This window comes from Gobius niger (genome assembly GCF_951799975.1).
Source record: "Gobius niger genome assembly, chromosome: 22".
Taxonomy (NCBI): Eukaryota; Metazoa; Chordata; class Actinopteri; order Gobiiformes; family Gobiidae; genus Gobius; species Gobius niger.
Genome location: NC_136873.1, coordinates 133,367 through 160,558, shown reverse-complemented (window position 1 = coordinate 160,558; position 27,192 = coordinate 133,367). Strand labels below are relative to the sequence as shown.

General features: G+C 43.8%; 1 protein-coding gene across 1 annotated transcript; it reads right to left on the bottom strand.

Moving 5' to 3' along the window:
* On the bottom strand, positions 1-24,631 carry LOC306981650 (alpha-1A adrenergic receptor-like). Its single transcript, XM_079581278.1, has 2 exons — positions 23,674-24,631; positions 1-594 (listed from the first exon to the last, which is right to left on the bottom strand). Exons 1-2 carry the CDS (start codon positions 24,560-24,562, stop codon positions 161-163), a joined length of 1,323 nt encoding a protein of 440 aa, XP_079437404.1. The 5' UTR covers positions 24,563-24,631; the 3' UTR covers positions 1-160.
* Between the last annotated feature and the right edge of the window lie 2,561 nt (positions 24,632-27,192).

Genomic DNA, 27,192 nt, shown 5'->3' with positions numbered 1-27,192 from the left:
GGAGGCTCAAACCCTTCTTTTGACCAGGCAAAAAAAAGAAAAAAGGCCTTTATACCAAGAAAACTTGCCTAGCCCTGCCTTCAAAACAGCACTGGTCAAAAATAAAACCGCACCAATATTTGTCTGATTTGGAAGAGTTTATATCCAGCCAGTCTTCTTGTCAGACGGCCTCCCCAGCCATCCCAGTGGAAAGCTTTAGAACCTTGGCTGACCCAGCTCTCTCCCGTGTCACTGGGCTCTGTCTTCTGGAGAAGCACCACGCCTTTAATAGAACTTTGCTCCGTGACTGTGTGCTGGACGTCCTGCCACCTCCACAGCAGCAGCAGCAACAGGACAGGGGAGACGGAGCCCCAGAGTGGCCCAGTGTCTGAGCAGGAGGAGGGACGGACAGGGCCAGAGTGGTGGAGGTGGTGGGTGCGGAGGTCTGAGGGACCGTGCGAAGGCAGCGACCCCTCAGGACATGTTGGAAGGCGCGGCTGAACTCCCGGCTGAAGCAGGGGTAGATGATGGGGTTGATGCAACTGTTGAAGTAGCCCAGCCAGAATGTGATCTTGAAGACGGTCTCGGAGGGTTTGCAGGAAGGGAAAATGGAGCCTGCAGGAACATGAAGGGACAAGGAATTAGAAAGCAACAGGGGGGTGATAAAAACGACATGATTTGTGGAGACACACAACTGAGCAATGAATAATTATAAGACTTGTTTTTCGATACTGGAGGGGCCTTGAAGTTTTCATCACCAACAAATGCTTTTGCAGCACGCACTATTTTCACTAAAGTTATGCAATACTTTTTCCGGGTCATTTACATTAGTACAAAAAATAACATCATGGTGTTGGAGTTTTACAAGCATCTGGTAAAATGTTCAACAGATAATTACACCTTTAGAAGTATTTAATTACCACCACCAAGTATGGAGTGAATGAATAGTGCAATGTAAAGCGTCTTTGAGTGACCAGAAAAGCGCTATATAAAACCGATGCATTATTATTATTATTATTAATTAGATAAAATATGAACTATTGGGCTCTATGCACAGTGTCCCCACGTCATTTCTTCCAGTGCAATAAGATCGCCGTGGAACTTCCTGTCCCCTATCTTTTACATTCACGATTAGCAGGGTCCCAAATAAATGAAAAGATCTGAAGATTTTGTAAAGGACAACGTGTTACTGATGGACAGTCACTACCATGTGTTACAAACATCATGTGTGCTGTGAGTAAAGGAAACGCCAGTGGTCGTAAAGTAGAAGCTTTTATCTTGCAAGCTAAAGGCTAGTGTAAAATAATTACAATAATATCGCCACAAACGGCAATTATCGGCCCTCGCCAACCGCCCTGCCCAAAGCAACTTTTGTCTCCCTCAATCTAACATTACGGTGTTGCTACTGCCATTTTGTTTGTTTCTTAATTTTTTTCTCTAGAAGGATCTTAGTTTTAGGATTTTTGGAATGCGTTAATGTGCCCTCTCGGTGTCTGACTAAGTTTTTGTCAGAAAAAAATAAATATTTTTTTGGACAATGCTGAGTGTTCCCCACTTAATTTTGGTTGACATTATACAGACATTTTTTTTTTTTTTTTTTTTTTTTTTTGTATCACACTATATCTGCAAACTGAAGCATTTTCCTCACTTCTCTAGATCTTCTTCACCACGTTTTCATCGGAGGAGATTGAATGAGTGCATGTCGCTGGATTATGGAGTTTAACATTTTTCCATCAGAATAAAATGGGACGTTCTGGTCATCGTTATGGCAACACCATGAAAAATACGGCATAGGTATGATTGACTTTTCTGATCGGAACGACCAAATAGAATTTTGTGCCAAATTATTTTAATTTTCATAAAACTAACATTTTTACTCACCACATAATTCCTAAAGGGGGCGCTATCACGCCCAATTTGAAATTTGCCTACTGAGAGTGTTAAGGACTGTGACTTTAACAACTGATGACAAAATGATCAAAATCGGGCTTCGTATGTGCGAATGGGAGCCATTTTTATGATTCTACAACTAACCTCATTTTTGCCCGCGTCCTATCTCACAATGTTAAAAAAAAAACTATTGTGCCATTATTTTGAAATTCAAAGTTTGGAAATAGTTCAAAGTTGTGTCGGATCAGGTTTGAATTTTGAAAATGCAAGAACGATTACAAGAACCCCTTGGCCAGGCCTGATGGCGCTCAGGCCTAATAACATGTAAACATCTCAATACTATTTAAACTATACACAGGCCGCAGGTTCATTCAAAACCTTTATGTTGTGTTAGCCGTTAACCTCAAGACAAAAACCCACCGTTATGATCACGGTGGTTTCCTCCAGTTAAGTATTTACATCTCACATAATACTACAACCCGCAAATCGGCGCAAATGCTTGACGTCACCTACAAGCCCCGCCTCCCCCGCTCGCTGAATGGCAGAAAGTCAACTGATGTAACGCAGCCACTGAGATCAAGCCCAGACGAACATGCAGGGAAATGATAACTGACCGGAGTTTACGGATGGCTAAGGCCAGGCTAGTGTCGGCATATTGATTAAATAATTAAGATCAACACAATTTGTACAAATGTGGGACAAAGGATAATATCTGTCATTACTTTATTGTGATTTTATTTTAATATTGCTATAAAAAAGAAGAGAAACAGCGTCCCAAGGGAACAAAGGACCACAGGTGATTTTATGATGGTGGGTCCCGACATACCAGTTGAGAACCACTGGTTTAGAGAATCCTCTAGAAATGCTCAAATAAACCTCTATGGGAAACGAAAACTCACCACTGCTGGAAATCAATGCCTCAGCGCGACTTCGCTGAGTTGTGCCCATAATTGCCCCAAGAATAAGGTGGATAAAGGAATGTAGAAGAATGTGGGGAAAAAATCTAAATCAAAACAACCTCCCTCTTGTAATAATAATGTGGTGGCCTCCAATTCCTCATTCTAAAACCGCCGAGCATTTAGAACCGCCTCCGTAAACGGTCTGAGCAGTGTGCGTTTGATGGAGGATGACCTTCTCACTTCTCTATGACTGAACTGCAGACACATATCTCTCTGGCACAGGCTGTTTTTATGCTTAGTAAGCAGGTGTAGCTTTCCATCCTCAAAGGGGAAAAAAAATCCAATCATACTTCAGCCCTTCCATATTCAAGCTCTTAATGTCCATCATAATTGAAATGCACGGAGCACCCATGGGCGTCCAGAGAGCACCCTTGGGTAAGAGCAGTGGCAGGAACATCACAGGCCATTAGACTCCGCACTTGTTATCTGTAATAGCTTTTCATATAGCACCACCAGTGGCACTGACCCATTCCGTCGCTCAGAGGAAGCCAATTTGACCCAATGTGGGCTCTTTTATTTGTCCGGTTTGGCCGCATGTAATTGAATTTCTCTCTGTGCCTCTGTCCGATTGTGCCGGGGAACAGTTTGCGGAGCAGCGGGGGCCGAGGGACGACGCTGGTTTGAAAAGGAGGAAAAGTTTGGAAATTGGCAGCACTGAAAACAAAGGAAACATGTTGATATTGCTCCCCACATGTGACCCAAGAGCATACATTTTTATTTGAGTTATTGTGATGGCATAAAATACACTCACACAACAGTTTTTAAGGCCATACTATAAATAATTAAAAAAACAATACCGCAATTTCTTGTGATGGGATTTATGGCTCTTTATTGAGAGTTGAGTCTTTGGGATCAGTTCATTTCAAAGAGTTGTCCAAAAGACTGGCTATTTTCACAATATCTAAGACGCAAGCGGTAAAAGTCAGATTTATTACATTTTATATATCTAAAATGACATATTATTCACACTTTCAAAAACGTGTTTCTGACAACTTATAAAAAGATTCTGCAACTGTTTTTACTGCATTTAGCGTTGACTTTAGTGCAAAAAGTTTTGTTTTCCTGCTCCATTGTTTTCCTGCTCCTCTGTGTACTGGGTATAACTGACTGAAAGATCCGGTCGGTCGTGAACATCACATGTACTCGTAATTTCCGGAATATAAGCCGCTACTTTATTCACATATTTGAAACTCGTGGCTTATGCAACGATTTATAGATATTTTCATCCAGAATAATAATAATTAGGGATGCATTTTTGGTAGAGTTTATACATTATGGGCAGTTTCTCAAAGCGCTACTACCCTGTTGTCATTATTCATTCACCCCATACTCAGTGGTGGTAAGCTACTGTTGTAGCCACAGCTGCCCCTTGGGGCAAACTGTCGGAAGCAAGGCTGCCAATCTGAGCCATCGGGCTGCTCCAACCACCACTCACTCACTCTCTCACTCACTCACTACATTCATTCTGCCCTATTGTACATGTTTTAGTGGCAGGGGAAACTAGAGTACCTCCGCGGACACGGGGAGAACATGCAAACTCTGCACAGAAAGGCCGTTGTACCAGATTGTGCCATGTTATCAATAACAATGCACCCGGGTCTAAAAACACTCTTCCTATTTCCAAAAAAAGAACTCCAACGTGAGAAAGATGCAATAACGGCTCCAAATCTACACGTTGAGGAGACAATGGAGAGCTCACATGGTTCCTTTGGACGCCCCCACTCATCTGCACCATAACTGGGACAGGTGGCAAACCTTAAGTGCACTTTGTAACAACGTGGACATCGACGGCCTATATATGTAAAAAACACAATTCTTTTTAGATTGTGTTGGTGTGGCTTTTTATTCAGGTGCTTTTTCTATATTTCTATATAAAGACAGTGACTCTCAGACACAGGAGCCCGATGAGAAACTTGCCTGGAGCTCCCACCGCACAGTTGAAATGACTAAAAAACTAACTTTCAGTTTCAGTGAACAGCGTGGTTGGCATCTAGTGTTGCTGAACACGTTTAGCACAGAACTGCTCAGAATGGATCCAATATTATGGGTTTTAAAAATGTGGAGGTGATTTTTTTTTATTTTTTGCAATGACCTAATATAAGCCAGGAAGCACAGATCAGAGCACTTCAGCAGTTGAAGAAGAAATGACCATTTTGAACAGGATTACTAAAAACCTCATGAATTAAGTGGAAAAATGTTCTAACATGGTTCACGGCTCATAAAAGTCAACATTGCATGATACAGCACGTCTCTTTTAATTTAATTTCAGTTTTTTTCTTTTATATAGTGTGTGTACAAGTCTCTCCATGGTCCAGTCATGTTAGAGCCACAAGAACCAAATACAGCGAGTCTGCATGTCAGTGTTACACACACAGTCACCGGGTGTTTTTCCCACTGCAGAGTGTGGCTTCATGGCTGTAATTTCGGTTGATTGCAGTTATTAGATGATAAACAGAGTGCTAGGATTGAAGGTGCCACATAAGAGAACTACACTGCACTTTCTGCAAAAATGGCTGTCATTTGAGGTAATTTAAGTTAAAGCCCTGTGCTATTTCAGAGGCCTGTCCATTGGATTACTTTGAGTGTGCCTAAAATCAACAAATGACAGATAAAGATGTTGTAATTATTACAAATATTATTTTTGTTTTATTTTTTTGTTACATTTTTGTTGATACACAGGAGAGAAAAAAACAAGTCAAATATTGAATTCACCTGTGTTCACACCGTTAAATGTATCGGATCAAACTTCCACTCAGGTCAAAGTCAAAATCACAATCCAAATTCTCAGACTTGTCAAATACAATATCAAGAGTTTAAAGGCACACTAGCTCTAAGACATGAACATACAAATGAAAATGCTCTGTTTTATGTGTATGAGTCTCTACAAAGCAGATTACTTTCCTTTAGTTTTTCCCCCACAAAAAGGGAATTGTGATTTTTATTTGTTAGTTTAGTTTATTTGAGCAGCATAAAAAAACAGCAAATGTTTATGACAGGGAAAGGAGTGAATTTGCACACTCAAAAGGAGTAGGCTGAAGTTCACAGAACTTATGTAACACTGACTTCTCATCATAATATGAAGCTGCAGTATGTGATAGAGGAGAAAAAAAATCCATATATGTTTACAGTAAACTCTTGATAGGCACATCTGCTGGTACTCGTTTATGATTGTACAAGTTATAAAGACGGTGAAAGAAAGAGTATTTTCTTAGACCTTTGATGGGTCCATAATACCACCATAAAATAGGTATTATGATCGTGCAAATAACAAAAAAGGAGAAAAGAAATAAAACACTATACAAAGCCTTTTCTTGGTCCTTTGACAGGTCCTTTTGTTTATGTGGTAACCGCGGGCGGCCTATTGCGTCCCGACTGAGCCTTTAAAAGGTGAGTACCTCACCTGCGCGAGCTCTCTCTCGCCTCTGAGGCCCCCCCTGGAAGCTGGAGCAGCACGAGCCGGACTGGAGCCTTGCCAAGCAAACCTTGCCAATCGATTTGGGCTTAAAACCAAAAGCGTTATCGTTCTCCAGTGAGTATTTTGCATGTCAATCAGTCTTTCGTTCATTCCGCCGTACTAAAACAAATCTTATTTCTCCAGCTTCCTTTGACGCACAGCGTGTATGCCCCCCCAGCTTGGCTCAGTCACTGTGGAACAACTTTGTGGCTCGTGCTGCACGCATCTACATTAAAGAGGGGGTATTCTGCTTTTTTCAGTCCCATAGCACCAGTCTATATCACACTACAATGATGACAAACCTTCTGTTGGTCTGTAAATGCAGTAAATTAGAATAACTGCCTTGTATAAAATGTCTCTCTCAAAATGGCTGTAGTGAATGTCTTGAAATAGGCCTCTGTCTCTTTAAGAACCTCTGAGCCTTTAGACACGCCCCCTCCACACGCTGTCTGTGGCATCAGTGGGGAGGGGGTTCTGCTGAGGAGCAGTGGTTGGTTACTCGTCTGGTGACCAAAGCTCGGAGGCGTCTCCAGGAGGTGGGGGCGTTCCTAGGAGGACTCAGGTGTGGCGCCAAAGAGGAGCGTGAGCACCAAGACGGAGTGTTGGCACTTGGGACCTCGGAACACTGTAGCCTCCCACACAGACTGGAGTGAGGAGAGGTCAGTGTCCGGGTGGAGTGAGGAGAGGTCAGTGTCCGGGTGGAGTGAGGAGAGGTCAGTGTCCGGGTGGAGTGAGTGAGGAGAGGTCAGTGGCCGGGTGGAGTGAGTGAGGAGAGGTCAGTGTCCGGGTGGAGTGAGTGAGGAGAGGTCAGTGTCCGGGTGGTGTGAGTGAGGAGAGGTCAGTGTCCGGGTGGAGTGAGTGAGGAGAGGTCAGTGTCCGGGTGGAGTGAGTGAGGAGAGGTCAGTGTCCGGGTGGTGTGAGTGAGGAGAGGTCAGTGTCCGGGTGGAGTGAGTGAGGAGAGGTCAGTGTCCGGGTGGAGTGAGGAGAGGTCAGTGTCCGGGTGGTGTGAGGAGAGGTCAGTGTCCGGGTGGAGTGAGTGAGGAGAGGTCAGTGTCCGGGTGGAGTGAGGAGAGGTCAGTGTCCGGGTGGTGTGAGGAGAGGTCAGTGTCCGGGTGGTGTGAGGAGAGGTCAGTGTCCGGGTGGAGTGAGTGAGGAGAGGTCAGTGTCCGGGTGGAGTGTGGAGAGGTCAGTGTCCGGGTGGTGTGAGTGAGGAGAGGTCAGTGTCCGGGTGGAGTGAGGAGAGGTCAGTGTCCGGGTGGTGTGAGTGAGGAGAGGTCAGTGTCCGGGTGGTGTGAGTGAGGAGAGGTCAGTGTCCGGGTGGAGTGAGTGAGGAGAGGTCAGTGTCCGGGTGGAGTGTGGAGAGGTCAGTGTCCGGGTGGAGTGAGTGAGGAGAGGTCAGTGTCCGGGTGGTGTGAGGAGAGGTCAGTGTCCGGGTGGAGTGAGGAGAGGTCAGTGTCCGGGTGGTGTGAGGAGAGGTCAGTGTCCGGGTGGTGTGAGGAGAGGTCAGTGTCCGGGTGGTGTGAGGAGAGGTCAGTGTCCGGGTGGAGTGAGTGAGGAGAGGTCAGTGTCCGGGTGGAGTGAGTGAGGTCAGTGTCCGGGTGGTGTGTGGAGAGGTCAGTGTCCGGGTGGAGTGTGGAGAGGTCAGTGTCCGGGTGGTGTGAGTGAGGAGAGGTCAGTGTCCGGGTGGAGTGAGGAGAGGTCAGTGTCCGGGTGGTGTGAGTGAGGAGAGGTCAGTGTCCGGGTGGAGTGAGTGAGGAGAGGTCAGTGTCCAGGTGGAGTGAGTGAGGAGAGGTCAGTGTCCGGGTGGTGTGAGTGAGGAGAGGTCAGTGTCCGGGTGGTGTGAGTGAGGAGAGGTCAGTGTCCGGGTGGTGTGAGTGAGGAGAGGTCAGTGTCCGGGTGGTGTGAGTGAGGAGAGGTCAGTGTCCGGGTGGTGTGGGTGAGGAGAGGTCAGTGTCCGGGTGGAGTGAGTGAGGAGAGGTCAGTGTCCGGGTGGAGTGAGTGAGGAGAGGTCAGTGTCCGGGTGGAGTGAGTGAGGAGAGGTCAGTGTCCGGGTGGAGTGAGTGTGGAGAGGTCAGTGTCCGGGTGGAGTGAGTGAGGAGAGGTCAGTGTCCGGGTGGAGTGAGTGAGGAGAGGTCAGTGTCCGGGTGGAGTGAGGAGAGGTCAGTGTCCGGGTGGAGTGAGTGAGGAGAGGTCAGTGTCCGGGTGGAGTGAGTGAGGAGAGGTCAGTGTCCGGGTGGTGTGGGTGAGGAGAGGTCAGTGTCCGGGTGGAGTGAGGAGAGGTCAGTGTCCGGGTGGAGTGAGTGAGGAGAGGTCAGTGTCCAGGTGGAGTGAGTGAGGAGAGGTCAGTGTCCGGGTGGAGTGAGTGAGGAGAGGTCAGTGTCCGGGTGGTGTGAGTGAGGAGAGGTCAGTGTCCGGGTGGAGTGAGTGTGGAGAGGTCAGTGTCCGGGTGGAGTGAGTGAGGAGAGGTCAGTGTCCGGGTGGAGTGAGTGAGGAGAGGTCAGTGTCCGGGTGGAGTGAGGAGAGGTCAGTGTCCGGGTGGAGTGAGTGAGGAGAGGTCAGTGTCCGGGTGGAGTGAGTGAGGAGAGGTCAGTGTCCGGGTGGTGTGGGTGAGGAGAGGTCAGTGTCCGGGTGGAGTGAGGAGAGGTCAGTGTCCGGGTGGAGTGAGTGAGGAGAGGTCAGTGTCCAGGTGGAGTGAGTGAGGAGAGGTCAGTGTCCGGGTGGAGTGAGTGAGGAGAGGTCAGTGTCCGGGTGGAGTGAGTGAGGAGAGGTCAGTGTCCGGGTGGAGTGAGTGAGGAGAGGTCAGTGTCCGGGTGGTGTGAGTGAGGAGAGGTCAGTGTCCGGGTGGAGTGAGTGAGGAGAGGTCAGTGTCCGGGTGGTGTGAGTGAGGAGAGGTCAGTGTCCGGGTGGAGTGAGTGAGGAGAGGTCAGTGTCCAGGTGGAGTGAGTGAGGAGAGGTCAGTGTCCGGGTGGAGTGAGTGAGGAGAGGTCAGTGTCCGGGTGGTGTGAGTGAGGAGAGGTCAGTGTCCGGGGGGAGTGAGGAGAGGTCAGTGTCCGGGTGGTGTGAGTGAGGAGAGGTCAGTGTCCGGGGGGAGTGAGTGAGGAGAGGTCAGTGTCCGGGTGGTGTGAGTGAGGAGAGGTCAGTGTCCGGGTGGAGTGAGTGAGGAGAGGTCAGTGTCCGGGTGGAGTGAGGAGAGGTCAGTGTCCGGGTGGTGTGAGTGAGGAGAGGTCAGTGTCCGGGGGGAGTGAGGAGAGGTCAGTGTCCGGGTGGTGTGAGTGAGGAGAGGTCAGTGTCCGGGGGGAGTGAGTGAGGAGAGGTCAGTGTCCGGGTGGTGTGAGTGAGGAGAGGTCAGTGTCCGGGGGGAGTGAGTGAGGAGAGGTCAGTGTCCGGGTGGTGTGAGTGAGGAGAGGTCAGTGTCCGGGTGGAGTGAGTGAGGAGAGGTCAGTGTCCGGGTGGAGTGAGGAGAGGTCAGTGTCCGGGTGGTGTGAGTGAGGAGAGGTCAGTGTCCGGGGGGAGTGAGGAGAGGTCAGTGTCCGGGTGGTGTGAGTGAGGAGAGGTCAGTGTCCGGGGGGAGTGAGTGAGGAGAGGTCAGTGTCCGGGTGGTGTGAGTGAGGAGAGGTCAGTGTCCGGGTGGAGTGAGTGAGGAGAGGTCAGTGTCCGGGCACTGCGTAAAGACGCCTCGTCTGAAGGTCATGTGACCCGAGCTTTGGACCTAAACCCAGTTGGTCAGACTTATGTCCAGAGATGACTCAAAGCTCAGGACAGCAGGGTCATTCCTGCTTCCCGTTTAAAAGGCTTTAGTGCCAGTGTGCATACGTGCACGGGTACGAGCGTGCACGGGTTCGAGCGTGCACGTATGTGCGCACCAATATTCACAAACATGGTGATAAGTTGCTTATTTCATTCTAATCTGTGTCATTGCTGAAGAAAGTAAATTCAAACCATTTCAAACCAAACCAAACCTCCTCAAACCAGTGGTGTCTCTGCTCTCCCGTCTCTCAGTGTTTCTGAAAAGTGCGGACCTCGTACGGCAGCTCTTTAGTTTGGGTGGAGCAGCGCAAAGTTTCACATTCAGTTTGTTTTCTATAAATACCAACTTTGGCGCAGAGGAGCGGCTACGCAAAGTTTTGGCCTCATTTTGTGCGCAGCAAGCTTGATAAATGAGGCCCCAGGGCCTTTGACCTGGCTTTTTCTATTTTTTCACTCTTTGTGTGGAGAGCAGTGTTGCCACAGATAACTTGAACAAGTAATCTGACTACTGAATACTGATTTCTTCTTTAAAAAGTAACTTAGTTACTTTCCTGATTACTTGGTTTTGAAAGTAACTGAGTTAGATGACTTGTTACTTTATTTTAGAAAGTTTAGAGTGGTCTTTGTATTCTATTATTTATAGAGATGAATCTACGGTATTTTGGGAATATATTTAACCACTAGAGGGCACTACATTACTGCTATTGATCGAGTCTGATTCAGTTAAAGCTAAACAACCCAATGCATTTCCATGAAAAGGGTCTTTCCACATGCAGGCACGTATCAGCCAAATACCTGCCCGGTTTGGGGAGCTTTTCCATAACAAAGGATTAACAGGGATTTTACCAATATTAACATTTAGCCGCGAGACTGTCCTCCAATAGAAAATGACACAAGTGCTCGTTTGTCTTATACCTGAATTACGACCATATAAGACGTTTGCTAAAACAGCGCCCCCAAGCTCCCATTGAGGGTATGTACATTACATTTAACCCGATTCAGAAACCACTTTATTTTACGTAATGTTTATGACCATCTTTGACGACGATTCCAAAAGTCAAACGCAAAGAAATAAATCACAAACTTGCAACATTAGTTAGTTAGGACAAATAGCAGTCCCAGATGTTCAGCCCCGCCCACACCTGTGGAGGAACTGAACGTCCAGCTGTGCCAAAGGCTCTCCAAGCGCGCTCTGCGCCTTTACGCATCACACCTCCCCAACCGCAGCAGCGGCGACTATTCACCACTCTCATTATATTACATTATATGTGTAGGCTATAGGTTATCGCCATTTTACTCACAACAACAGCGACACCAAAGCATTTACTTACCATTGATGTGTTCGTGAGTCCTTCTTCTCCTCCAGATGAGTCTCCAGCTCCATGTCTCTCCTGTTCACGTCCATCTCTGTCCTCAAACGTCCTCGTGTCTCAGACTCCGTGTCTCCCGTACGTCCGGTTGTTCGGTGACCGCGGCGAGCCTCGGATCCGCCCCGGGTTCCAGTGCGTATGATGGGGGTAAACACCTCTGTCACCCCGGTAAAGTCTGGCCTCGGCTCCGCTGCTGTTCTCCACAAAGTCCTGCGTCTCTGTCAGAGTTCCTCTGGAGAACGAGCTCCAAATGTCCTGATCAAACTGAGCTCGTTCATTTCTCCGCAGTTTCGTCATTTAAGGATAAAAATATAAAACATCACAGCTGTGTTTAGCTCGCGGGTTTTTGAACTAGATTTGACGGAAACTCGCTCCGTCCAATGAAAACACGTGAATCAGCTCGAGGGCGTTTGGGCAGGTTAGCCTGCGCTCTGATTGGCTGAAGGCTCTGCTACGTCATAATGTCATATCCAGTAGTTTGTCTGATCATCACTATATCATAAATAAACTGAAATAAACGGTTTTTGAATTTCCTCTGATGCCGTGAGTTATATGGACAATATTACATATTTTATAATTTTTCGATTCAAACTAAATGTCTTGGTCATAATAATCATTCTGCCCATATGTGTTTCTATGACATAATGGGCTAAACACATAATAATAATAATAATAATAATAATAATAATAATAATAATAATAATAAATTTTATTTGTATTGCACTTTACATATGAAAAACACATCTCAAAGTGCTACAATTGACACAAAAACAAGCAAAACAGAAACAGACAGAACATATCAATAGTAAAAACACGAGGAATATTATCAGTTTAAAAACACAAAATAACACACTAAGAATAAGCCGCACAAAATAAGTGGGTCTTAAGTTTATTTTTAAAAAATGAGTACAGATTAAAAGTTAAGATCATTTATGTGTCATTACAAAATGTGTCTCTGCATGTGGCCCCTCCTTCGACTGAGGCGACCCGTCAGGAGCAGTGGGCAGGAGCGTGTAGCATCTGGGGACCATCTCCAGATGTGGAGCCAGGCTGATGGTCAGAATCACCTGCTGGAGGATTCACCTAATGCACATGTTTTATGTTTAAAACAAATGTAATAGAGACACTGCAGATGTGGCACTTTGTGTTCAGTGTCTGATTTTATGAACTGTCTGTGTGTGTGTGTGTGTGTGTGTGTGTGTGTGTGTGTGTGTGTGTGTGTGTGTGTGTGTGTGTGTGTGTGTGTGTGTGTGTGCAGATGAGCGGCACTGTAGCACAAGACTAATCCCCTCTGGAGCTAATTACGTTTATCTTATCTTATGTAGGGGTGCAGGTGAACTCCACACTGAAAGGGAATTGAACCCAGGACCCTCTTGCTGTGAGGCCAGAGCACTAACCACTCAGCCACATGAGCCGCCATCATGTAAGTCATACAGGCGACTGTCACGTGTATTTTAATAGAAATGTAAACATGACTATATCAAATAGTAACATGTGAGGAGGTTTCATTATGTCTGATCTGTTTTGTGCAGAGGAACATCATCATCATCATCATCATCATCATCATCATCATCATCATCATCATCATTGTTCCCTATATTGTAAACATCTAATGAACATCTGCAGGACAGATGTGCTTCATGGAGTTCTGGACAGTCCAGTTGTGTCCAGTTCTTTGGGTTCCTTTGTGAGCCAGTGTACGACACTGAGATGGTCTGTTTTAATGGTCAAATGTCCACAGTAGCTTTTATGTTACATTGACGGAGCTCCATTGACGTCACATTTACATGATAAACCGACCCCCACATGTATGTCCCACATGTATGTCCAAACCCTCACGGTCCAGATGACATGTGAGGGTTCACGTCTCATGAATACTATGAGAATTAGCTAAGCTTTTATTTATTTGTTTTATTATTGTTGAAAATTCCACTGAGCCCCTGAGTAAATGTTTGTATGATTAAGGTTTAATGTTGATAAAGCAGAGACAAAACATAAAACAAAAATTCTGATATGTGTAAAAAATACCCCAGAAAAAAACAGCATAATTCTTATGAAAAGACAAAAGAAAATTAATACAGGTTTAGACTAATTGTGCTATAATTCATTTTTTTTAATTCATTTTTCCGCTTGCAGATTTACTCAGTAAGAGAACTATACACTCAAGAGTACAGATACTTCAAAATAATATCACTGCTCATCTCGAGTAACAGTAAAATTACATTATGCACAATTAATAAATGGATCCCAGGAAGAATAATTATTGCTGCGGTAAATACATACATAAATAAAAAATAGATAATAAAGCATTTATAATTGAATCAATAGAATCAAATACATAAACCTTTTTCTTTTTTCCTCTTTTTTCTTTCCATCATTAAACTCTACCATTTACACCTTTCGCTATATTTTATTATTTTTTCCTACAAGAATTCTGCTTAAGTCTATACATCACAGGCATCAGAGGAAATGCTCTACAGCAGTTTATTTCAGATTGTTTATAATATAATGATGATAATTATTAACAAATACTACTGGATATGACGTAGCTGACCCTTCAGCCAATCAGAGCGCAGGCTCACCTGCCCAAACGCCCTCGAGCTGATTCACGTGTTTTCATTGGACGGAGCGAGTTTCCGTCAAATCTAGTTCAAAAACCCGCGAGCTAAACACAGCTGTGATGTTTTATATGTTTTATCTTTAAATTAAGGAAAAATGAAGGAGCTCAGTTTGATCAGGACGTTTGGAGCTCGTTCTCCAGAGGAACTCTGACAGAGACGCAGGACTTTGTGGAGAACAGCAGCGGAGCCGAGGCCAGACTTTACCGGGATGACGGGAGGTGTTTCCCGCATCAGACGCACTGGAACCCGGGGTGGATCCGAGGCTCGCCGCGGTCACCGGACAACCGGACGTACGGAGGACACGGAGTCTGAGACACGAGGACGTTTGAGGACAGAGATGGACGTGAACAGGAGAGATATGGAGCTGGCAGTGACTCATGGAGGAGAAGAAGGACTCACGAACACATCAATGGTGAGTAAATGCTTTGGTATCGCTGTTGTTGTGAGTAAAATGGCGATAACCTATAGCCACACATATAATGTAATATAATGAGAGCGGTGAACTGTAGCCGCTGCTGTGGTTGGCGAGATATGATGCGTAATAGCGCAGAGCGCGCTTGGAGAGCTTTTGGCACCGCTGGACGTTCAGTTCCTCCACAGGTGTGGGCGGGGCTGAACATCTGGGACTGCTATTTGTCCTAACTAGCTAATTTTGCAAGTTTGTGATTTATTTCTTTGCGTTTGACTTTTGGAATCGTCGTCAAAGATGGTCATAACATTACGTAAAATAAAGTCGTTTCTGAATTGGGTTAAATGTAATACCCTCAATGGGAGCTTGGGGGCGCTGTTTTAGCAAACATCTTATATGGTCGTAATTCAGGAATAAGACAAACGACCACTTGTGTCGTATGGATTTGGAGGACTTGTTGTTAGCCGCTGTTAGCACAGCTTTAGCTGATGTTAGCATAACATTTGCATGTAGCTTACCTTCATAGTTGTATTTAGCGGTTTCTTTTCTGTTTTAATACAGCTTGACTCCTCTGAATGATTCCATAACTCCCACCAGAGGGCAGCATTTGTTCTCATCACAAAACTTTAATCTGTACAGTGTGCTCCTCTGTGCGGGTGCCTGCCACAACAAATGCAGGTGTGTGTGGTGGAAACAGAAAAGTGTATACAAAAAAAACGACTTATATTATGGACAATGCTACTATTTGTATATAAGTTTGGGAGGCTCAGACTGAATCTAAACGGAAAAATGTCCTTGCGATTAAACAAAACGTGGGTACCCCTCACTATAAACATATGACACTGTGACACTGTGATCCCTGAAACTTGTGATTTTTTTTCTAGATCCGCGCCTGGTGTGCGGGATAGAGTCAGTACGTGCACGCAGATCGTGGTGTGCACGGTTGGGTCATCTCTCTCCTCCTGTTGTTCACGTATGTGCCGTGGTCTGAAAACAGGACTTGTCACGTGTGTTATGTCACTCTTTGCGACGCAAGTAGAAAGCAAACATCTTTTTACAAAGGAAAATCACAAAGTAAGAAGTGCGACTTGGAAAAGTAACTTTAATCTGATTACTGGTTAGGAAATAGTAATGCGTAAGATTACTCCTGAATGAAAAAAGTAGTTTGATTAAAGTACTGTTACCGGCATCACTGGGGGAGAGTCTAGCACAGGGGGGCCCAAACCTTTTGTCTCCGAGGGCTAAAATTAAAAAGTGCCTGTGGGTCGCAGGCCAAACATGGCGATATCAAGCGTGAAACACATAGAACTGCAAATAATAACAATTACTTCATTTTATTTTTCGGTAGCCTATACATTTGCATTTGAATAACATGCTTAATTAAAACAAATGTTAACTATGGCAAAAGCCTAGTTTCAGTAGAACAAAATCAACTATTGTAGCAATATAGTGCAAGATATAAACAACAACACCTGTATCTGCAGCTCCTTCAGTGACTTTACCTCATTCATTTGTTAACTCAAAGAAAATGCAACATTAGATCATTTTGAAAGTGTCAGATCAGCATCAATTCTTTTATAAGTCCATTTTTAACATGAACCTTTGTTGATGTCAACAACCTTTGCAATAGAAGTTGGAAAACTGGGAGAGTTGATGCTACAACAATCTGTGATAAACACCAAGAGATCACAACAGTGTTTCCTTAAATATGCGAAAGGAATGAAACAGCGCCCCCAATTTGATGATGGTGGCCAAAAGGTGCACTGCATCCATATTTATCATTGAGAATGAATGGGAGAGAGTTAGTATTAATCATATGCGGTGCAAAAGTAGGTCATTCTCTGGCGGGCCAACAGAATTGTTTCGGCGGGCCAAATTTGGCCCGCGGGCCCCACTTTGGGCACCCCTGGTCTAGCATCTTTTTTTCTTTCTAAAATTTCTACATTTCTACAAGAAAATATTTCTGTATAACTTGAAATATCTCAAGTATAAGCAGATGCATCCTGGCTTCGATATCATCAATACTTCTGTATCCTTGCTCAGCTTCACTTTCAAAAGAGTAGATTGAACTAGGGCTGAAACAACTAATCGATTAATCGACAACTAATCGATTATTGAAATAGTTGTCAACTATTTTAGTAATCGATTAATCGTTTTCTAGTAAACACAGACTTAAAAAGAGCAAAAATTACATGAACATTTTTTATTTTTGATGGAAACCTACCTACCTGTTTTTCAAGTTAGGGTCTGTAGAGTTTTGTACATTGAAAATTTCATAGATATTTGTCTGTGTCTCATCCAATTAATAAAGCAGAACTGGCACTACAAAAACACTTTACAACACAGTTTAAGTTTACTCCATCAACATGTCCTCAAGAGATGCCACTTTAGCTTTATGTGATTAAAAATAAATGAAAAAATACAATTTTCATACACCATTCACAGCCAAGCGATTAATCGATTAATCGTAAAAAGAATTGGTAGATTCATCGATTACCAAAATAATCGTTTGTTGCAGCCCTAGATTGAACAACGGATCGCACTTTTTTTGTGTGAAGCCTATAGTTTTCATTTCCCATAAAGCCTTTTGTGCCCTGTCTTCTTCAGTCCCGGACTCTGACATTTCAAAGTGCCTCGTGAAATCACTCGAGAAAGACGGGACAGACTTCACCGAGCTCAGGTCATGTTGGGGTCGGCCACCTTGAAAATCCCAGGAATGTGACATTTATTTTGGCTCCTGAATGCCTTGCTGCTTATCGCCTGCTGCTATGCGCCGAGAAAACCTAAAGGACTATACCATCTCACGCATGCTCCATGTAACTCAAGACAGTTCTTTTATGAAATGTACAAAACAGTGACTTGTAGGAGCCAGACAGGGGCAATGAAGTCTGAAACGGGGATTACAGCGATGGTGACCTGGGGATAGCTGGAGAGGATAAGAAAGTTTTAAAAATGGCAAAACAACTTCTATGAATGGCTTTAATTATCTGCTTGTTTAAATCCTCCCGCTGCTTTAGCCCAGTGTGGCCACTGATTTGTGAAAGCTGACCATATGTGGAAGTCACAGGAATGAACCATGCACTGTATACCTGTCCAGGGTCTTAAAGCAACACTGCAGCTGCTATAACCTAGAATGACGGGTCATATGTTGGTGATGATGCCTCACCCTCAGAAAAGTCCTCACTATTGACATGCAGGTTATACAGATTTAATATTTCACATCATACCGCTGTTCTAAAACGGGATTTTGCCGATATTAGCACTTCGCTGCTATAAGCGCAACCTTAGCTGGTGTTGCTTATGCCTTCATAGTTTGTCTTTTAGCTGCTTAATTCCTGTAGTATTTGCCGTGGCACCTCTGAATGATTCCATGACCCCCACCAGAAGGCAGCATTTGCCCACATTTGTTCTCATCGCGGCCTGCAAAACTTTTCATGACGCTCTGTACAGGGTAGAGTCGACACAGAGATGCGAGTACATAGATGGTGGCGTGTGTGGTAAAACCTTGTTCAGTGGAAAGACGGCAAATGGGATTTGAGCAGAGAGTCGTCGAATGGCTCATTTAACAAGTCACCAATCAAAATCTCAGCTATATTCGGCTGAAATTTAAACTATAGGCCTATTCATAAAAGAAAGAAGAGCCATTTGGGAGCCAAAAGACCTTGATCCAAATGATCTGGTTCACCAAAATAAGCTGAAAATCCGATAATGTCACGGAGAAAAGCGCGTTTGGTACAAGAGGACAGGACTTTATTCACCCTTCCTAAAGAAGAAGAAGAAGAAGAAGAAGAAGAAGAAGAAGAAGGAGGAGGAGTAGAAGAAGAAGAAGAAGAAGAAGAAGAAGAAGAAGAAGAAGAAGAAGAAGAAGAAGAAGAAGAAGAAGGAGAAGGAGAAGGAGGAGAAGAAGGAGGAGAAGAGTCTCTCTGGAATTCGGCGACTCTCAGCCAAAATAGTGTTTTTCTGTGACTGGTGAATATTCACCAGACTCTCTATATCATTTATATGATATACAAGCTCAGCCAGTTCATATCATATAAATGCCTATAGTTTGCTTTGGGGAGACTAAATTAGCATGATGCAGATCCTTTAAAGGTTTTTAAAGTTATTTTACTGAACACAATTTCCCTTGAGGATCAATAAGTTTGTAAGTCATACCCAGAAAGTGCATATTTAGGCTACACGTTATATACTGACTACACATACAAGTTTATTTATTTCTGTTATTCAACTTAACATGTGAAACTAATATGATAAACTCATGACATGCAAAGTGACATATGTAGCCTTTATTTTACTGTCCATTTTCAAAATATTCTAATTTTATGAGTTTTTTAATTTGGGGTTTTACGAGCTGAGCCATAATAATCACAATTATAACAAATAAAGGCTACTCACTTAGCATGTAATGAGTCTATCATATATTAGTTTCACAGTGTAACTTGAAAGGAATGCACTTTTTAAGGATATTCTAATTTTCCGAGTTTCACCTGGACTCACTATTAAGCATTTGTAACCAAGCATTAGTTCCAAATAATTTAGAAACACAAAAGTAATGGTGAAAGCCATGAATATGTTTTAGACTCTATCCAGCCCCAACCCTTTTTCTGACCTGAACACATTTAATAGATTGCGTATAACTGACCGCCTGGGCCTGCAATTTGACATTATGGCCAATTCAAAGAGCCGTTTTAAATGAGACGTTTTAAAAATATTTTTTAGTAAACTTCCTTTATAAATATACAGTATACATTTTTTAAGTATAACTTTCTGGGCCATAAGCAGCACCTACAGACGCCAGATTTTCCAGTCTTGTATATATATTAATATAATATATATAAATATATATTTTGACGGTTTCCATATGTATTTCCACATTTGGCAGCAGCTAAGATTTTTCACTCCACTATCTCCGACTTCAGGATCATTGAGGTAGAGGAGCTGTAATTCATCCGGATGACCTGCGACCTGCTTTGTGATACCATTTAAACTGTATAAAGCCACTACTGTTGGGGTTCTTCTAAACGGATAGAAAATACTTTTTAGTTGCAATTTGGGATTTCTTTTCAAAGGCTCTTTATCCCTAAACGGTTATCAACAATCTCTACTATAGACCTTAGTGATCTTTAAGGTTCCTTCATGTCTGCCACTTAATTCTATCAATATCCTGCACTTTCTAGATCCTATCTGCGCCGCTGTATACATTTCATTTCCTAAGACTAGGGGACAGGATGGAGAGTTAAGTGTAGGCTTCAAGGTGGTTACGTAACCGCAAAAGTGTGTTTGGTTTTAATTAAGTGGCACTTGCAAAGTATTTTTGACATTTCCTATCAGGAATAACATTTGTCTCATGCACATATGAAGAAGAAAACACCTTTGAGGACAGCCAAAATGACAAAACTGAAACGACAATGGATATTGAACAGAAGCTTTTAAGAGCAACAATATCTACAGCTCTGTTATTGGCAGACACTCAAACACAAAAACAAACTGTGACTGGACGGCCGGCATAACAGCTGTTTTAATGGTGATTTAATGAGTTCATATTTAACAGCATTGACAACACTGGTGTGGAAGATATGGAAAGTCTGAGGCAACGTCATAATGTCTGAGATGAACTCTAGAACAGAGCGGCGCGGTCGCACTCGTGCTTCACAGCAAGAAGGTCCTGGGATTGAAGATTCTAGTGGTGGTTTTTTTAAACAAATGTCCACATTATATTGCTTTTAATTTGTAACATTTGAACAAATCATTTCTCACTAGCTAAGTTCTGGCTCAAATGTATCCCAGTAAAATGTGTCTATAATCTCATAATTCAATCAGGACAAGCAGCAGTGCTAGCTGGATAACAGGCTCTATGCACCCGAGTGGCATGTGACTTCTGGATGTGATCTCCTCTTCCTCTCTCACTATTTTCCCAATAAAGATTAACGATGTATTGCCCAAATCAACAAATAGTTCAAGAAAACATCACAGACTGTGAGATACTGATGGAAGTCACTGGTTATGTGTTAAAAACATTACGCTGGCTGTAAACACTTCACTGCAGGATCAGGACTTTTAACTAAAAAGTATTACACTAAAGACAGGGCCATTATTTTTTGAGCGGCTTGTTCAAAATCTTTACGCAATTTAAAGGAATAGGCCACCTTTTTATGTCCTCACCTGAGCTTAGATGAGTTGATGCGTACCTGTCTGGTCTTAACACGTGTGCTCAGTCACGCATAAACACGTTGTTAGCATTTAGCCTCTCCTCCTCTCCTCATGGACCCAAACAGGGGTGAAGTTTGAAGCCAATTCCATGTTTTCCCTGTTTAAATACGGCCGTGTGAGTGAACCAAGTATAGTCACAGAAAATTAAACATGTGGATTTTCTAAGCGGATAAAAAGGGGTCCTATTGTAAGGCTTAATAATACCTAAGGAGCAGTAAAGTCGAAGTGCTCCTTTGTGTAAAAACCCAACGGGTACCATCAATTCATATAAAACTTATCTCAGTATGCAAAAGCATATTCCTTTAAAGCGAGATTGATCCCCACCATTCAGTCACGCAGACATCCATCCACATTGTACATGATCTTTATGGAAGGGTAAAAGTTCATTCTGGTTTCATGTCAGACAGCGAGAACAAAAATGCATGTGCCTGTTTTTGTTGTGTAAACATCTGGTTCCCACTGTGTAAAATGCAAAATCATACATATATATGTATTTAAACATTTTTGCTTGATTAAACAGGTGCAAAAACTACAAATCATTACAAAACAATATGTTTAAGGAGAAATTTAAAGTTTAGAAGAGAAGGGGTTAGTGACGGTGAGACAAGGTGCCTTTGTGAGAGTGTGCATTTGTACTTGTACTGCCAGCCTATACCCAAGGCCAGCTGTGACAACAAACTAGCTAACCAGCTCTATGGATTTCATTAAAATTGGCCCAACCTGTAAAGCGCTTTGGGAGACTTTGGTCACAGAAAGTACATTCACATAAGATTCCCTTCCCCCTTCGATAACCAGTAATTTAAGAAATTAATTAAGTGCATAATTTGGCCACACCATTTTTTTTAAATGCAACGTTTGTTAGATCCGTGACATTGCAATTGACTGTTTTATTGATTGCCGTTTCATGATGTGGTTTTGAAAAAGCTGTAATTTATTCCATGCATTTATTTCTCTAATTGTCTGTGTGAGTGAGCATTGTGAGTGCACCTCACTGCCCAGGAGCCAGCTGCTCAAGTCAGATTACAGGCAAGTGGTAGAAACTAACTCAAGCTACTATTGCATAAAAAAAAAAACCTCAGAACTTTATTTCAAATGTCTAATACAGTAATACAGTAATTGCTATTCTCTGTTCAGAAAGTCAAAGAAAGTTGACTAAAGCCGACCCCAGCGAGAGTAGACATGGTGTAATTTGTCTCTGATCAAAAATAAAAGTTCTAAGCAAACAATAGCAGATCCTTCAGAACATTTTTCATCTGTTTATGGCCTCACCTCAACTTGCCAGTAAACGGCACTCCCGTGTCTCCAAGGTTGATGTGGCATCTACAGTTTGATTGCATTCCTGTGTGAACCTGCTAGACTATAGAAATGAGGCACTTCTAGCACACTGCAATTTCCAAGTTAAATACATTTCATTAGCCTCTGTATTGTCATTGTCAGACAAAAAGATTAGCATACTTTTTTCATCAATGGTCACCCCAATCAAAATGTTCCCATTGTACAAAGCTCCTAGCCGTCACAAACTGCCCTGTCAGAAACTTTATTGCTTGCCTCTTTGTTTGCACCCGTTGAACTAACATGGGGTCTACAGAGATTTGCATTGTGTCCATTTCACAAATCAGAAATTGATCTGTTTTCTTCATTTCACTATTCCCCTGGTCAGTTTTCTATCTGATTACTGTCTCCATCTACAAAAAATATCCAACTCTTTTACATCAATTTAATTTCTAAACTTAATTGGTCTGCCAAAGGAGCATCAATACGAGCAATCATTAACAAAGTATGGAAACGGTCCTCAGTTCCCGTCTTTAGTGAGTGGCTTCACAACAAACCTCCATTGCCTGCCCGGGTGTCGGGATATATCCAGACCATAGTTTCAGATCAGGCTGCAGTATGTTGCTTTGTAGTGAAGCTTCGGGAGGTGTTTTGCCTGTCTATGCTCTAGGAAATAGAGAAGTAAGGAAAGTGCTTCCATTTTAAGTAGGAAGGATTGTATGTGCCGCCGCCCATGCACAAAGAAAAGCTGTCAATGGCACAGGGATGGTGATTGTGTGGTTAAGTTGAGTTTTATCTTTTGCATGCTCTTAATCATTAATATTATTACAGACAACCCAGAGTGACTATACACCATATCATTTAGAGATAGATGATTACCTATTCAGCCCCATTGAACATGGCGGCTCAAACTCCTCCTACGATGCCTGTGCCTTAAAATGGTAAGAAGGCGGGAGCTCTGTGGAGTCAAAGCACTGAAAAGGCTTCCACTATTTCATGCTGATATACAAAACCCAGCCCAGCGTGGTCATATGGGTCATAGCAATTTTTAGAAAAAGAAAAACTCTTTGGAGCCAGGCTTTTAATTGGTCATTGAAACGCTGTCTATCAAGTGTCTTTTGGATCCGCCCCCCCAGCTCCCCCCCATGAGGACCATAGAGAGGTGTGTTCTTCGCCCTTTGCTATACACCAACACCTATGTGAGTAATGAGATAGCTTGGACAGAGGAAGAGAGAGAGCTTGGACAGAGACACAAGCCACTGCTGCAGGCTGAAGAAGAGGGTGCAGTGGAGGCATAGATAGAACCAGGGGCAGCTGGGCTAAAGCTGTGCCCGTTGCCAATGCGACAATGGACTGGGTGCAGCAGGACAGAGCTGGAAGGTGGAGAAGAGTGAACGGACAGGGCATATAAAAGTCATGTCCAAGACTGGACAATGAGCAGCTGGACTGAGAAGACCAGAGGAGGACGCTGAGGATGAGTTTTTACCCTTTTAGCTTTATAACCATTGTTTTATTGTTGGGTTTTTATTGTCATAAATTGTAAATGTTTTCCATGGTTACATTCTTGTTTTTACTGGTTACACAACCTTAAGCTGTCACATTCATCATAAGTCTATAGCTTTATCCTGGCCACTTTGAGTGTTCAATTTTGTACAGAAGTCATATTGTGGCATATTCATTGGAGAAGATTCAAAGATTACTCAAACATAACTCCATGATTTTGATGAGGGACCAGACATGTATGTTCAGAAGTGTTACGTACCTATTGGCAGCACCAGGAAGAACGGCAGCCAGCAGAGAACGAAGCACCCCACGACAATCCCCAGAGTCTTTGCCGCTTTCTCCTCACTGGAAAACTTCAGCATCTTCAGCAGAGCAAAGGAGGCACGTTTATGCTTTACACCAGCCTGCTTGTCCGGATGCCCGGCGGTGTTGCCTCGATGAATCCTTAGCGTGACTCCTTCCGAATTCTCGCCTTTGCTTCCTTTCCTCAAACTTTTGGTCTCTCTGGTTGCAACGGTGTAGACTCTGCAGTACATGAACAGGATTATGGCGAGAGGTATGTAGAATGAACCAAGAGCCGAGAACAGCGCATATGCGGGCTCCTCCGTGATTTGACAAACCGTTTCGTCCTCCGGTTGCGGTTGCTTCCACCCAAAAAGCGGGCCGACGGATATAGCCGCGGAGAGTCCCCAGAGGCAGGCGACTGCGGCCAAGCATCGCCTCCCGGTGGCCATGGAGGGATAGCGCAAAGGGTAGCTGACGGCAAGGTAGCGGTCGATGGAGATGACGCACAAGCTAAGTATCGACGCAGTGCAGCACAGAACGTCCAGAGCCGCCCATACGCTGCAAAACGTGCGGCCGAAAACCCAGCGGCCCAAAGCTTCGGAGGCGGCGGAAAAGGGCATGACTGCAGAGCTGAGGAGCAGGTCCGCAGCGGCGAGGTTGACGATGAAGTAGTGCGTGACGGAGCGCCAGTGGTGGTGGAACAAAACCGACAAGATGACCAGCATGTTCCCCAGGACGCCAAAGATGAAAAATACCACCATTACAATCCCCATGATGACAGTTTTACGGACGTCGACCTCCGGGTAAAAAGACACAGTGAAGTTTGAATAAAGGGTGCTCATGTTGGGCTCATTAGCAACCATCTTGTAATGTTGGCATTTTGGACCTACGCTTTCATCTTTGTTTTTGGTCTAGAGGTTTATATTCAGTCATTAAAGGGTAATCAAATTTGTTTATATGTTTAAAAAGTGGCATGACTCAACATTATTTCCTCCTTAACAGTGTTAATTTAAACACTTTTGTAAAGATCTACAAGCTTAAAACATCAACTAAGATTGTCTATGACTTGAATAGTAGCCTAAATTTTCGTTTTTTAGTCCGATATTTGGAAAGTGCTCAACACTTTTGTCTACATAGCTAGCATGCGACTTGTATCACACGATATTTCAGCATCCAGTTGAAATAATTTGCGACGTAGTATTTCAATCCGTCGTTGCTTTAGACTAAAATATTCCATGTTTGCCATGTCATGGAGTGGGAAAAAGATGTTGCGCTGTCCCTCGGTGAGCCAGGTTTTCTTTTTAAGCTGCTTGTGATAAATGTACTTTTAACTCTTGGCCAGTGTCCTTCCTTTCACAAAATATCCCACTGAGGGCGATTTAGTTGCTTTGTATTACAGACCGTCCACAGTTTTCATTTATCAAACATTACTCCTCGGGATTGCTTCCAGTCTCGTCTTATTTCGAAGTACAAACTCTTGCCATCCGTTCAGCGCTCTGCTTGCCAACGGATCAGATGGGATTTCTTGGCTAAATGTCACAGCGGCCAAAAGAAACCATGTTTGTCAGATTGTGCCCAGGATGGGTCCTTCGAGGCAACAGTTTTTGTGGTGCGGAGACATTCCCGGTGGATTTGGCAAAGTTCATCCATGATTTAGTTTACTCCATTGTAACCTGAAAAGACAAGAGGAGGGAAATCAATTCAAGCACCGGTTCACATTACAAGGTGTCACTCTAATTGGGCTCATTAGCACTAAAATGTGGTTGTTCTTGACAATCCCCAGACGAAGTAGCGTTGTCAGTCAGTAATAGAGTCCAATTTAGGAAGATGGAATGTTATAGGTTGCACATTTCACAAACTCTGTCTTATTATGCATAACTCTTAATGAGCATAGTCCCTTTCAATTACACATTGACATTTTTGGCACAAATGACAATGTCTAAGGGAAGATATCATTCAATGCCATTACACAGTTTAATCTATCGCTAAATCTGCATTTGTGCCACCAAGTCTCATGCTTGAATCCCCTCTGAGGCCAGTTGAAGTTACAGACACCGAATGCGGGTAATCATGGTGCCATGCCATTGGTCTGACAAGCCATTAGTCCGACATCTCTAACCCAGTATATTGTAATATATTGTATACAGAGTTTGAGACTTTGCACATCATTGTGTAGAGACAGGTGCATCAAATAGGAGAGAGCAGTCCAGTGAACTTTGTCGTGGACATATCATGCGTAATTGTGGTTTATAAACCTGCTTTTGGACATCTCCAGGGCGGAAGAGTTTTAGTCTTTTCCTGTGTTACCAGTTGACAATCTAAAAGTCTTTGAGCGGCATTTGAGGCCAACAAAATTCACAGATTTCTTCTTCAGAAACACTGAAGAGGCACCAGGAGCCCCCCACACTTGCAGCACAGTGGTGGATTCACAAGAGGCACTACCGGAAACAAATTGGGGTAAATGAGGAGGTATCCGGACAAGTCAAACAAGCTTTCTATCCCTAGTATAGTTCTGGCTAACACTGTAAAATATTTATCGTAGATTTTACAATAACCTACTGGCAACAAGGTTCCAGTAAGTTACTGTACTGCCAATTACATTAGTGACACTTTATATGAATATTACACTGTAAAGATGTTCTACAGTAGAGATAGTGTAGCCTGGCATCCAGACTAATCTCCGATGTTTATTAATTAATAAACAGGAGACTAGTCTGGCGACCCTGTCGTAGAAAAGCTACTGCTGGAGGCGGGACTAATGTGGGACAACCGAAGCGCAGCAGCCAATGAGAACATAGCGGATGTGACGACAGAAACAGCGACAAGAAAGTTGTGTCATTCGGACATTAACAATGGCGCTCCTGCCACACGGAGTTCATTAAATTACTTCTGTCGTTTATGTCAGAAACACTTAAGAATACAAGCATACCGGAGCATTACGTGAAGTGGTTGCTTGTGTTGAAAAACTACAAAACAAAGGCGCAACAACATGACGCCCGTTCAGGGAGCTGCTCTGATTGGTCGGTAGGCTCCAAATCGCTGCGTCACTTCCTTTGAAAGCGCGCAATGGAGTGTTGCCAGAGCCTCTTCTGTAAAGAAGTGGAGTCTGGTTGGCGAGACTAGAGATGGTGTACTAAGATACATTAAAGGAATTATCACTGTAATATGAACAACTGTATTTTTGTACAGTAAGTTTCTGTACCCAGAAGGAGCACAAAGATGAAGATGAGACGGAGCGAGAGGAGGCGGGTGGGAGCAGAGGGAGCTGTGCAGGAGGAAGAGGAAGGAGGAGATGGAGGAGCTGACAGTGCGTGACACCACACTCTGAAGCAGGGACAAACCCAGGGGGCGCTGCACCGTTTCAAAGGAGCATTGAAGGCAGCCGGCTGGGTTTCCTCTAGGTGCTATTGTTTCCCCGAGCTCCACAAACATGCTGGTTAGCCCACAGAGAAACACAGCAGCTCGGGACTAAGCCTCCATCTGATCTACGCAA

Coding starts and splice junctions, on each gene's coding strand:
- LOC306981650 (XM_079581278.1), bottom strand. CDS start 24,562: ATGGTTGCTAATGAGCCCAACATGAGCACCCTTTATTCAAACTTCACT. Junction 595..23,673: donor CTTCCTGGTGCTGCCAATAG/GTACGTAACACT, acceptor ATGTTCCTGCAG/GCTCCATTTTCCCTTCCTGC.